The sequence below is a fragment of the Asparagus officinalis genome, chromosome 4 (genome assembly GCF_001876935.1).
Source record: "Asparagus officinalis chromosome 4, Aspof.V1, whole genome shotgun sequence".
Taxonomy (NCBI): Eukaryota; Viridiplantae; Streptophyta; class Magnoliopsida; order Asparagales; family Asparagaceae; genus Asparagus; species Asparagus officinalis.
This window is the reverse complement of record NC_033797.1, coordinates 20,693,988-20,708,141: the sequence shown is the minus strand read 5'-3', so window position 1 is coordinate 20,708,141 and position 14,154 is coordinate 20,693,988. Positions and strand designations below refer to the sequence as shown.

Sequence of the window (14,154 nt, the reverse complement as noted above, 5' to 3'; positions counted from 1 at the left end):
TGTCTTGTCTTAGGCTGGTAAATATTTTTCTAATTTGTTAGTGAAATGATTATCAAGTATTTCGTTGTTTCTAATTAATTCTTTCTTTTAACAGGTTAGGTCTTGTTGCCACTATCAAGGTACTAATCCTTATTTAGCAATTTTTGGCTTTTCCAATTATTAATATTATATCTTTGATAAAAGCATATTGAAGAACATTTTGCGACTAAAATCTTAATCTTGTTTGAGTTGTGCCCCCTTTCAATCATAGACTTGTTGCCAACTCGCAACAACATCCTACGACTAGTTAAATGTGATTATTGTTATTAGTTCTTTTGGATTATTTTTAACTATTTGTTTATAGCATATTGCTAATACTAGTGTTGCTTCATTTTGGCAACTTGTTTATGTCATGCAAAACCTTATTGATGTTTGTGCTTACTGTTGCCCCTTCGTGCCCTTTCTTACTTATGCTGAATCCATTATTCCATCATAAGGTTATTGATAAATCATGCAGTCATGTGTGTCCACTCTATTGTGATATGCCAATCATCTTGATTGGCACTCATTGATTTTAGTTGGCAACCTTTCAAGTTACTAGTCTGTGGCTGGACAAAATGTGTTCATGGACCAAAGATGGATTTGTTGTAGTTAGCAATCCCAGACAAAGTCATACAAGTGGTAGTTTTTAGGGCTTGTGAAATTTTATAGTGTGCGGTAAAGGTAGATGTTTATAAGTTAATTATCTTCAAAACTTAATTTCTAAGCTCTTCCTCTAAACAATTAGTTGAGGAAATTTGAGGGTTGCTGTCTCCCGTTGCATGAGGGAACTCATGCAAGGCATTTGCTTTGCTTGATCCCTGAAATTCTCTATTCTATATGTTAGTCCGGCTTTTTAGGCTCTTTTTTAGTTCATCTTTTTTATACATGTGACCTTGCCATACATGCATGCCAAAAAAGAAGGAGGTAGCAATTAGTTATGCAATCCAACATCTGTTTGTCTTTCAGATAATTCTCTCCTGGGCATTGTTCTATCTTCATATATGACTATGACTTTTAGCCCGCAGATACATGTCTTTGAAACATGATAGTTTCTCAACTCCTTTGTTGTTAAGCCAAGTCTAAAGATATTAACCAGTATTGTTGACGTCTCCACCATTAAATGGAATGTATTAGCTGATTGTTTATTCTACTATATATTAGTTTTCTCATGATTTTTTATGTTGTCATGTTGAGAATTATTTTGAGAAGGTTCTCTCTATGCCCTAGCTTCAGGTCATGAACATAAATTGTTCTCCGCATCTTTTCTTTCCTCTTTTGTAGTTGCTTATCCATCAGGCTGTTACCTGTAAACTGATTATTTATATCTATGGTCTCTTATTAGTTTTCAGTCCTTGATAAGCCTGAGTAGAATCTGACGTTAGATGATCAAGCATCATGTCCAAGTTGATGTAAACTAGAGCATCAACTTTGTTAGGAAGAATGTTCCTTCGGTTTTCTCTAGATTCAAATGTAATTGTTTAGGATTCTTTTTACCCTGAACTTATAATAAACACAAAGGGGGGGTTAGTCACCTAGAACTTTTTAAGTAGAACTGTGATAATTGGTAAAGTGGGATAATATTTTGACACTAGGATAATTTAGTAGAACAATGATGGGTAATTCTTAAAATGGGATAATTTGGTAGGATAATTTGGTGGGATAATGATGGATAATATTATGAAGTTGTATAATTTGGTAGGATAATTTGGTGGGGGGTAATGGTGGGTATAAATTAGCATTGTTAATAATTGTATATTAAAAATAATATAATATTGATAAGCAAATTCTAGTAATAACTATAAAATATAATGCAATAAAGCATCACTATTCATCTCAAATAATAAAATAATTTACAAATAAATAAAAATTTAAATCCCTAGAGTGACTCGACTTTCATCATCCCACACAGCTTCTATCATCCCACATGGCATCTGCCATAGAATTTCTCCAAGCTCCTACAACTGCTCGTTGAGTCTGTAACTCGTCTTCTTTATCGGAATCACCGTCTGCATCAGGAACATTTCGTGGAGCTTCTAGCGGAGGATCATAAATGTCGAAGTTCAAATCTCATAACATCATAAAGAAAGAAAAATAAACATTTTTCAGCCATTAACCCTTTGGACCAATCTCATCATGATCGCTGAAACCATATCAGCAAATAAATGAAATGTATACAGGAATCATCCATGGCCGCTAAACAGATGATCGACAGATGAACTATAAATATCCCAATCAATTTACTGAGCCGATTTAATAATAATAGATATCACCATTAACCATTCAACATCTAATTATCAATGTGATCGCAAAGTTGCTTTCTAACTTATAAAAAAAAACATAAATAGCCTGCATATCTTTAGCACTAACCCACCAACACTATATTCTTAACCTAAACCACTGTTGTGGAGATAAAACTTAGATCAAACAAATAATAATAAAGTAATTTAACGTCAAAAAGCTATCAATAAAGTAATACATCTTGAAGATAATAATAAAAGATCTAATCATCACAAAAACAAAGTAAAGACAGAAAAATGAACGGATGATTGACTTCATGGCAGAGAAATTTTCTAGGCGGAGAAACTAACCAAGAGGGAGGGAGGCGGCGTTTCACTTTTTTTCCCAATTGTATTCTTTTCAATGTGGGATAATTTGAGAGATGAGAACTTATGGTTATATATATAGGTAGTATAATTTGTGGGATAATTATGACCAATTATCCCAATTCTAATTCTAGTAGAATTCTACTTGACTAACGCACCAAAAAAATAATACAGTTCTAGTTCTACAAAAGTTCTACTTGACTAACACTATAAAAAAAATATCTCATTTCCTAGTTCTACTATGTGACTAACACCTTAAAAATTTATCCCACAAATTATCCCAATTCCAGTTTTAAGTTCTAGATGACTAACCCCCCAAAAGGTCTTTCTGTTTCATATGAGGAATTCTGGAATTTTATGGTATGATGAAGTGGGTTTAGGAATTTCATGAGTTCAGAAAACCAGATTGTCTCTCCGAAACCCATTTCACAGGTTTTACAGTTTTCTAAATATTTTTTCTTTTACTAAGTGAGTCTTGTGAGATTAACCCTGAATGCCAAAATCGGTAGTCAGAACTTAATGTTTATGAGGACTAGCATCCTAATTAAGAATTGAGGGTAAATGGATTAGCAAGCAGATGGAATTTACAGAGAATGAGAGAATGAAGGGAGGATCAATAACCATGAAGAAGATTTGGAAATGTAATTAAATATTCTCATGTTCTCACTCTAGGAGCATCTTTTATAACTAGGGAGAAAAATTTGATCAAATTTACCAGGGTTCCTAAGGGAAAAGTGAATAAAGGAAAATCTTGAGGTACAAAAGGGGAATGCAGAACACAATGTTTGTTGCTTACCTTCAATGAGCGTCGGAGATGGACACGCGTCGGAGACAAAAACTTCCAAAAGCGGTTAACCTTTATAATCGAATTGTCCCCTTGAACATTGCTCTTACTGCTGAATCATTTCCCTACCATGAGATAATTGGTTTAGCTATTCCTTTTTCTCAAACAAGTCAGTTGATAGGTTGAACCTCAATCCTTGTGCTCTGTGAATGCTTGAAAAAGCTCATATTCCAGTTGTTTTTCCTTGCCTCTTTGCTTTTTTCCTTCTTTTCTCCTGTCCCGATTCATCATTCATTAAATCTTCTTAATTGCGATTAATGTGTTTCCGATAGCCAACCAATAAGGTACCAATTGTAAGCTTTTAGGAATATTATACACAATAGGCATGTTTTCATGTTTTTTCTTTCTCTTTTCCCCCTAGACTTGTGATTATTATCTAGTCTTATGTGTTTTGATTTTGAGATTTTAATTAACTTGTTAGATTTAAATTGTACATCGTCTGTTGTCTTGTTTTTGTTCTGTTGTTTGAGTGGCATTTTTGTGTTATTATTAATTATTAAATTATGGGACTCAAGACTGCAAAGTATGTGTTTAAATCCAATGTTTGGTAACCCTTTTGTCTTCTACCATTTCTATTATAATTCAGCACTTGCCACTCATACCGAACTTCCTAGTAAGTCTTGTCAATAGGGAAGAAATAATTTCTATACATCTTGTTTTGAAAATCTTCAGTTTGTGATTAGTTTTTTTCTCTTTTTAATATTGCATTGAAATGTGAGTTCCTTAAACATCAGTAAGGATATCTTAGTTAGCTGATGTTGTCTGTCATAGCAGATTATTTTTATGTCCTAGTTTGCTGATACTCTTCAACTGTCTGTGAATGGGTTGAATAAGATGCTTACCTGTGTTTCAACTTTCTTTGTAGGACCGAGCCAATGAAATATACAAGAAGGTGGAAGACCTTAAATCCATTAGAGGAAGAAACCAAGATGCAATTTTGGCTGCTTGTCTTTACATTGCTTGTCGACAAGAGGACAGGCCTCGCACTGTAAAGGGTATATTTATATACTTTCCAGTTACATAAGTTCATCTATAATGGTATTTTTAACTAAATGGTGTATTTACTCTGTCTTAATGCGCTTCAAAATAGAAATCTGTTCTGTTGCCAATGGAGCTACAAAGAAGGAAATTGGCCGGGCAAAAGAGTTTATTGTGAAGCAGCTGGAGGTTGAAATGGGTCAATCAATGGAGATGGGCACTATTCATGCGGGAGATTTCCTGGTCAGACATTTCATTCATTCCCTGTTTGTTAGTCAAAGTTCACATCGCATAAATTTGCTATCTTCTACTAAATTCTATATTGTTATGAAAAAAATTGCTAGTTATTTCATGCTGGCTGCTGACATGTCTTATTTGCAAATCTGACAGAGGCGTTTCTGTTCATCTCTTGGCATGGCTAACCAAGCTGTTAAAGCTGCTCAAGAAGCAGTTCAGAAGTCAGAAGAACTTGATATAAGGTACTGTTTTAGAATGTGTGAATATAGTTGGTTGATTTCCCTCACAGTCACTTTCTTTTGTAAAATTCTAGGTTATGTGTATCATATCATTCTCTTTCTTAGGTTTTTATTTCCTCAAGTGTTATCAACTTGTTCAATTGTTTGAACCATACTTGTCAAAAGCTTGGTGGGCTTGCTGATCGAACTTTCAAGATAACCATTAGCATCATGTATATCCATGTAGCCATAGATGATTGTAAATAGTTGCACGTAGCTATATTTGCATATCTTTACGTGCAAGGAACCTCATCTGAGTTTTAGTAAGCATAGCTAGAGAACCAAGACTTTAAGCACGAACTCCTATTCATAGTGTTCATTAAACTTGTGTGCTGTAGACATAGGTTGAGTAGACATAGGCTGAGGAGAAGATTAACCTTCATTTTTATCTTATATGTGGAACTGAGATGTACTTCCTATTTTCACCTTATATGTAATACACATCAAAATAATTTGTGTCATGTACTTTGCTTTCTTATACAGCTAGATGTTGTGATTATCTCCTGTTGGATGTCATAATACTCCTTAAAATACAATTTTGGTTGTGTGTGAACGGGGGAGAGGGGGGTGGGGATGGGAGGGGTCATTCAGGGCCTAACTTGTGTACTGGCTTTGATATAAATTTGAGGTATTTAGCTGCAAATTATGTCTTTCACACTGTTTTTGTGACATGTATAATGGCTTAAGGTGTAGAGGCTAAAGCTTTGTCAGGTAAGGTCTATGATTAACGTCTGGCAAAAGGACCAACCATAGTCTTAGCTTCCCCACTTAGAATGCAGGTTCTCCGGAATATTTTGAGGACCCTTTTAATTGGTAATAAAACTGCCAATGCCGATCTCATGTCGGAATGAAAAGGTTAAGGTTTGGTAGGCAATTGGAAAGAACCCAGAAACTATGAAATCGTTGAATGAATTCTAATTGCAATGAAGTTAAGGCCAGCATTAATATTGGGACAATGTTTGATAATGATGAGGCAATTGGAAAGAACCCAGAAACTATGAAATCGTTGAATGAATTCTAATTGCAATGAAGTTAAGGCCAACATTAATACTGGTACAATGTTTGATAATGATGAGATTTATGATTATCCATTATTACATTGTAACTCAACTCTCACGAAAAGCACGGTGTGCATAACATTTATGGGAATATGTAGCAGTCTTTCAGGAATAATAGTTTCCCACATTTTGCAGGAGGAGCCCCATATCTATTGCAGCAGCTGTTATTTATATCATAACACAATTGTCAGAAGAGAAGAAACTTCTAAGAGGTATGTTAATGATAATATCATTATCATCGGTTCACATATCACACACTTCCTAATGAGAATGGGTGTTGCAGATATCTCAGTGGCAACGGGAGTAGCAGAAGGCACCATACGAAATTCATATAAGGATCTGCATCCCTATGTTGCCAAGATTATTCCAACTTGGTTTGCTAAGGAAGAGGATCTCAAAAATCTCTGCAGCCCATAATCCGCTTAATATTTGTTATAATACAAAGACAGTTTGAAACTCTATTGCTAGCATCAATGGTGATTTCTTCCATCATGTGGTTTGGTGATACTTCCATTTTACCTTTGTTTATCTATAGACCCAGTGATATTTGTGTTTTCGTGGATGGAGGCTAGCAGACAGAAAAAGGCCTGTAGTGAACACTAAAGGAGAGTTCTTTTGGTTATTTTGTAGACATTTCATTCTATTTCACGTGTCAATGAAGATTCTTGTCTCTTGAATGTGGATAGAAAGTACCTTCAATTTTTTATTGTTAATTTAAAGGAAACAAAGAGTTCATGTGATTTAAATCCAAAAGCAGTCGATTGATCTTGTAAGCCTCCATGTAGCGTAAAACTTCTGAGCAAATTTTGAAAACGGGGAATTTTGAAACTTTTGGTACGTGGAATTGAGGAGACTGGTGACAAACCTGGTTTTGTGAGGAGAGGAACGCTGGTCTCACCACCAAATTCTACTACTCGTGCTTGCTTTGAGTCTTACTTGAGTGGGAATATTTGATGCTCGCTTTCTTTATATTCTTAATTCTTCTGCTGCAGCTATTTACATGCATAAGACTTGTTTGAGCCTTGAATTCTTGAAATGCACCATATGCAGTCTCTGAAGCTCAGATTTTGTTCTTATGTGCTACTAATAATCTGATTCAATGTTAGGGATATCATTTGGGCAACGTCTCATTGTATTTGCCTCTGTTTGTATGGTGATATTAAGTTCTCAGTCAATGGTAAGGATAAGATTGGATTAAGTCTCAAAATTTAGTTCTTTTTTTAAATAAAAAGGGTCCACATTTGTTGTTTCTTGATAATATCCCTGCAGCTGATTTCTGAACATTTTCAGGATCTCAACAAATTATGTCGTTAACTTGTTCCTCAATCCTATAGATGCGTTTCCTCATCTTCGAATACCTAAAGGAGGGTAACCAGCCCAAATTAGACAAAGGCTACGAGTTAGCCTTCTCTAACTCATTACATCACGTACCAAGTCGAGAAAAAGAAGAATTTGTTTCCTCTGCCCTGTAGTGGAGAAATCAATACGTTCAGTTATATATAATCACACGTTAAGTTATAACCGCACATAAGGTTCATATCCTTGTGGAGGGATTTATGGGTGTGTACAGAGTTGTGTTTCTTCATGCTTTGTAGTTTTCTGTAGTGGACTTTAATATACACTCTTGGTTGGGAGTGTATATTTTCATGTAACAACCATTTTTGTTAATATTTAGCTGGCTGGATTACCTTTGTGGTAATCCATCCTTTTTCTTAAAAAAAAATAAAAAAAAAATATAACCGCACATATTATTGACAAGATTCATTACAAACTCAGCCCCGGACAACCACGTATCCAATATTTCTCCTTGCACACCTTGAAAACAACAACTACGTACGGTCCCCCAAAGTAACTAATTAGTTTCCTTCAACTTATTAATCTCGATCCCCTCTCAAACTTAAAACACCCCCTTAAGCCACCAAATTCCTAGCGAGGATCCCCTCGAAAGTAACCCCAGGTCCGAACGCAACGAAAGCCCACTCACCACCCCCCCTCCCTTCCGCCCTCCCCATCCTCTCCTCCGCCAAATAGCTCAAGCACGGTACGACGATCTGTTGGCTACTCGGCGTTCCATAAGTCCTCACGCCTCTCATGCTCGTCTCCACGACTTCTCCGGCCCGAGCTCATCCTCTCTCTGACCCTGTTTCAGGTAGTCGCGGCCCACCCCCGGGTGAACGCCCGAAAAGCAGCCTCCTAACTATCAGCGGAGCTCACCAGGTTACGCGGAACTCCTGGAGTTGTCCTCGATGAGGTGGGTGCCTCGGCGCGGTTTGAATGTTTGATGCCTTCTTTCGGTCAGGCTGCGCGTATGGTTTTGTCGGTGTTGCGGGTATGAGGTTGTGAGGGAGGAGTGTGAGCTCGAATGAGAGGGAGCTCCGTGCGGTGGGTCGGCGCAGATGGCGGCGGCTGCACGCGTCGCCGAAGAGCGGCTGCGCCGACGAGGTCGTAGTAGGGCGGGTCGGAGGAGGGAGCGGGAAGCCGGAGACGGTTGTTTCGGAGGTGGCGAGGAGGACTCTGCTGCCTGGGTTGTTCTCTGCGATGTCCTGCAATAATTAGAGAGCATACATCAGAAATGATGCCTACGTGATATTCTATAACATTTTTAGGTAGTTAATTCATGGGATTTCTGATCCCTAATAATGTTAGATTTTTTTTTTTTAAAAAACCCAGTATTCGATCAGAAAATTAGGGGGTAATTTGTTTTAGGTGAATATGAACATGAGGGTAAATAACCTGGACATGATATATATTAGGTTTTAAAAAAATCACAACCATTAAGATACTAGTAAACGAGGTAAATATTAGGTTTTACAAAAATCACCACCATTCGAATGCTGATAGACGAGATACTAACAGACGGGTGTGATTGATTGAAGTAGTAGTGTTCTTTCCTCTGCTTTGCAATGGAGAGGGATTCAAACCTGTCTTCATAAGCTAAAGTATAATTATTTTATTCACCAAGATTATTTTTAGAAAATTCATTTTAAATGAGCTTTATAGAATTTGACCTTGAATTATTCTAATAGCATTGAAGGTACTTTTCACTGTGAGATAAGCTTGTTAACCCCACACCTCACCCCACCCCACCCCAATAATAATAATAATAAATCTGGTAGCATTTGCACAATTGGAGTACTCTTAAATGACTTAACTCTGTGGCAATGAATTTAGGATGCAACTTAGTCCTTTACAAAACTATTGTGATGTAATTAGCTCTCAGATAATATTATTGAATTTCAAAAGAATATAATAAGTTCTAATAAAAGTTTAGGAAATATAAACCCTTATTCAGAAAAAATTTGTATGCTATATTTTGTGATTTTTAGAATTTATCATTAGCCAGGTTATATATATGCATAACTAAGGTAAAAGATAGAAGCGTTCCTTGGCGACACGAAGGCCCGCCACACCACCGGAGCACCCCGAAAAACACAGCATAACACGGCGGACATCAGGAGCGAGGCCGAGGGCACGAGCAAGATGGAGATCTCCGCCTGGGAAGCGGACCTCGCTGGAGGAGACGTAGACGAGGTGGGTGATGCGGAGAGGCCCCGCCATGCATCGGCCGATTGCAGATGGAGAGGCGCGGCCGCCATTCGGTCACCGCCTTGTGGGAGACTTCCAGGCGTTGTTGTACCGTAGGGAGGCCTTCTTTAGCCAATTCTGGGTATTTGTTCAGGATCTCTTCCGACATGACCACGTACCTCGTTTTCACTGTAGTAGTCTTGCCTGCAATTGAAACTTTTTTTGTTATGGAAAAAAATTTGTTGTGGGTTCGTTGAAGTCCAAAATTGCGTACGGTATCATATGTTCAGTTAGATGTATCGCGTGCACTGTTGAGGGATGATTATTTAGCATCTAGATTTCGAATACGATCATCTTGGACCCCGCCGGTGGGCTGTGCTCAAGTCCCCCGTTGTGCACAAGTTCGGCACACAACCGTCCACTCGCATGCGGATGGTTCTGAGGTGACCCGGACTCATTGCGTTTCTTAATGCTTGAACAGGGTTATTTGTTCGGTATACATGAACATCAAACTAACTATTATAATGCGGAGATAGTTATGATGTTTTAATGTAGTGCATCTATTGTAGTTGTTGGACATGAATGTATCTCCTAAGATACTTGTACATGTTAATAGAGAGATAACTTCAGTTGAATATCAGATGGTGTAAAATGCTGATAAAATTTTAAGGGTACGTAATAATTTACTAACCTTGTATAAGTCAGGAGTTGTATTTAGAATTAACTCCTAGAATAACATGATTTCAGAGGTTAAATGAACTTGTCAATTTAGTTCAGAATACGAACAACATTCTATTTCACGTTATCTTTATCTCCTATTAAAACCATTAATTAGTTAAGGAGACTACTTTTTTTTCTCCCAAAAATATAATATGACTAGGGTTGGGCGTGGGTCAGGTCGACCCGCGGGCTGGCTCGGCCCAGTACGCCATGTGTCACGACTCGGCCCGACCCACAGTGGGCCGGGTCTGATCCGGCTGGTGACTTACCCGGGTCATTGGTCGGGTTGGGTTTAGCCCTAGACCCGGGGTCAGAGAAGCAGACCCATCTCCAACCAGAACCCAATCTGGTCTGACAACCCCCCCCCCCCCCCCCCCAATGATATATTTATTGGTCAGTTTAGCTGTCTTTGTAGCCTTTGGATCTGCAGCTAGGCGGCTACCAAAACCAAAGAATATTATGTCTTTGGCTTGTGGGTCTTTTGGCAATAACAAACAAAACAGTGACCTTTAAGCTCGCTGCTATCTAATTGGAAGGATTAAAAAGTTTAATACAAATTTAAAAATAGTTTAATATAAGTTTAAATTACTAAAAAAATTAGAAATAATTTTATAATTGTAAGTACACATTTAATATAATTAAAAAGGTAAAAAAATAAAAAAAAATTGGATGAAAAACTCATGGGACCCACGGCCCGTGGGCAGAATCAGACCCGACAAGCACTAAGCAGGTCGTGGCTTGGGTTGGATCTAGCCTTGAACCCGGGTTAAAAAAATAGGCCCCGGCCTACTCTGCTCTGACCAGGGCCGGGTTCGGCCCGACTTTGAACGCGACAGGCTGCGTCATGGGCTTGCACCGGCCGGGCCTATATCCGCCCCTAAATCTGACCAGCAAAAGGTGCATAACAATTCATAAAAAATAACATTAATTTTTCCCCCCTGCCTGGTTGTTTTCAAAGATAAATTCTTTAAAAAGTATGCAGAAAGGAGATGGGAAAAAAAGTAAACAGGAAGAAAGGAGCGGTACAAGTTGCTGATTCAGTTGCGAGAATAATCATTCTACATAGATAGTAGGTTCCTCTGTTTCTAGGTCCCCCTGCTACTTGTACTGACAAAGGTCACTATATTTCATGTTTGACGTGAGGATCGTCTGTGAAGTCTAATCAAAAAGTAGAAGCAATTTTTTTTTTTTTTTTTGAGAGAGGAAAGTAGTAATTTAACGGGTTAATTGCGAACAGAGCTCATATAGCATAACCTAATAATCGTGAATAGACTTACTATAGTTCTATTTTGCTCGAAAAAATTTACTAAGAAAGTGTATTCGAAATCGAGCCAAATATTAGAGGAGGTCTACTCACCAAATTTAAACTATAGGGGTCTATTCGCCATTAGGTGATACAACAGGGGGTATATTGGCAATTAACCCAAATAACAGCAGTAAATTTGCAAAAAGTATGTGACGCTATTTTTTTTTATATAATTATGAAAATTTTAAAGAGGATGTATTTGCGAAAGGTGAAAGATGTAATAATGGAGGGGAGCTCAAAAATTACAGAGGCGAGCCAGCTTCTGTTTGAGCTCAGGGTCCTCGCAGTTAGTGTTCTTGAAGTAGCCATCCACGAGGTAATCTTGCATCACAATTTGATGAGGAAAAGCCTTGCCGAGCGCAAGAATGCAGGCCTTGCCCTTGTTGGCTCTCAACGGACTCCTCTCTCCAGTGCTCCCCATGATATTAGAGAACTTGAGATGCTCGAAAATTGGAGGAGTAACTGGTTGTGCCATATATATATATATATATATATTTTGGTTTCTTTCAGATTTATTTTCTTGTTTCAATTGTGAAATCTATAGGTTCGATAGGTTCTAGTTGAGAAGCAAGGTGTGCATGTGTTGGGTTTGTAGTTGGTGATTAGGACCAGAGTTTGGTTGTGATTTTTCTTGGAAGGACAAGTATAAGATGATGTTTAGTATGCGTGCGCTGTACATCAAAAGCAAAGTCAGTATGTGATGATAATCGTAGAGACGCCATCTTGGGCTTGTCACTTCGAAAAAAGAAAGAAAAAAATTACGTGAGCCGAGCGTTGAGGAAGCTGCTATACTCGGGTATGTTGAAGAACCTAACAGCTCTGTGGTGGCTGCCCATCTTAATCTTGGGTATAACCATCTCGTATATGATCTGGCTTTCTTTTGGATTGGGAAGTTGGGAAATGGCAAAATGTCAAGTATATTATGAGAGTTGTACTACTTTTATAATGCAACACGTAAAAAAAAAGAACCATAACAACTCTTGTTTTATAAGAAAGAGTCTTATTTTCTGTGTGTAGTAGTACAAGAGTAGAACTATTACCTACTAATAAGCTGTTGGGGTTCCGAGGATAAACACAAACGTTGAGAGAGAAGGCCAAACACAATCAAAATAACGACACGAACACAAACAAATGAATTTTACGTGGTTCGGCAAGTTGCCTACGTCCACGGGGCAAGAAGGGAATGAGTTTTCACTAATAGAGAAGGAGGCTACAAATAGAGATTACAAATTCACTTGAAATCTCTCAAACAAACCTCTCAAATCTCCCAAACAAAACCCTAACCAAATTGCTCAGAAAACTCTCTTTTCTGTGTACAAAACAAACCCCTTTTTCAACTCCCCAAAAAACCCTAAAGTCTTGTTTGTATTTATACCAAACACAAATCTCAATCAGAACAGGAAACCACAATCAGGCCCAAACCCGACTGGCGGTCGACCGTCGAAATCGTCGCGCTCGACCGTCGAAATCGTCGCGCTCGACCGACCAAAAAGACAGAAACCAAAAATCGATTACAGGTTTTGGCGGTCGACTAGCCAGAGTGCAGAAACACACTCTGCACTCGTGCACGTTTCCGATCGACCACACATGTTGCCGCGGTCGACCGGACAACACCCAGACTGTTTCCTGCTTCGTTTTTCCTGAACTTCGTCACCGTTTTCGCCGTTTCTACATAAGCCTTGTTCTTTTAACTAAAATAAAATAGTGAAATGTTTGGTTTAAAATTTTGGGAAGAATCAAATCCGTTTTGCAGAGTAAATAAAGTGGTTATGGTGGTATTGAAAAGTTTCCTGAACTTCGTCGATGTTTTCGCCGTTTCTACATAAGCAATGTTATATATTTTAACTAAAATAAAACAGTGAAATGTTTGGTTTAAATTTTTGGGAAGAATCAAATCTGTTCGCAGAGTAAATAAAGTGGATAGGGTGCTATTGAAAAGACCCTTTGAAATACATAAATATATATCTCTCTCTCTCCTCTCTCTCTCTCTCAATACGTTTGGGTTCTCAATAAAAAACCCCAAGTTTGAAACTCAACACCCAACTGTAGTAAGATGATAATATTAACAAACTGGAAACTCTCTCTCAAAATGTATTTGGATTCTCAATAAAAAAAGGATGAATAACACTAAATCCCCCTGAGCATAGAAACAGAGAAGAAATCTTATTGATGCTGAAAGTAAACAGAGGATTATATCTTATACTTCTCAATAGCAAGATAACCACTTATCTTAACTACATATATCTCTTATCTAATAATTGACCAACTAACCAAAAATATCACTAAGGATATCTTCGTATCATCAACACTCCCCATCAAGTTGGCGCATACACATCGTGAATACCCAACTTGCCTAACAAGAAATAAAACTGTGGTCTAGCAAGTGCCTTTGTGAAAATGTCTGATGACTGAAATTGTGAACGAATGTGCGCCATAACGATTTTTCCAGTCTGCACTTGTTCTTGAATAAAATGACAATCTATCTCAATATGCTTCGCGCTCATGAAAGACTGGATTGGTCTCTATGTGAATAGCCAACTGATTATCACAAAATAATTCCATCGGTTGTCCGTGATCTACCAAA

General features: G+C 37.8%; 2 protein-coding genes across 2 annotated transcripts in view; one reads left to right on the top strand and one right to left on the bottom strand.

The window, feature by feature from the left end:
• LOC109836885 (transcription initiation factor IIB-like) overlaps positions 1–6,784 on the top strand; it is a 9,500-nt gene extending 2,716 nt beyond the window's left edge. Inside the window, 6 exon segments of the mRNA XM_020404927.1 lie at positions 95–119; positions 4,334–4,463; positions 4,559–4,689; positions 4,837–4,925; positions 6,155–6,231; positions 6,303–6,784. Coding sequence (XP_020260516.1) covers positions 95–119; positions 4,334–4,463; positions 4,559–4,689; positions 4,837–4,925; positions 6,155–6,231; positions 6,303–6,436 — 586 coding nt within the window. The 3' untranslated portion in view covers positions 6,437–6,784.
• LOC109838312 (type III polyketide synthase B-like) lies at positions 8,315–12,046 on the bottom strand. Its single transcript, XM_020406762.1, is given in 5 exon segments — positions 8,315–8,467; positions 8,470–8,562; positions 9,404–9,614; positions 9,616–9,748; positions 11,817–12,046. Coding segments are annotated over 5 exon segments (819 nt in total). The 5' UTR covers position 12,046.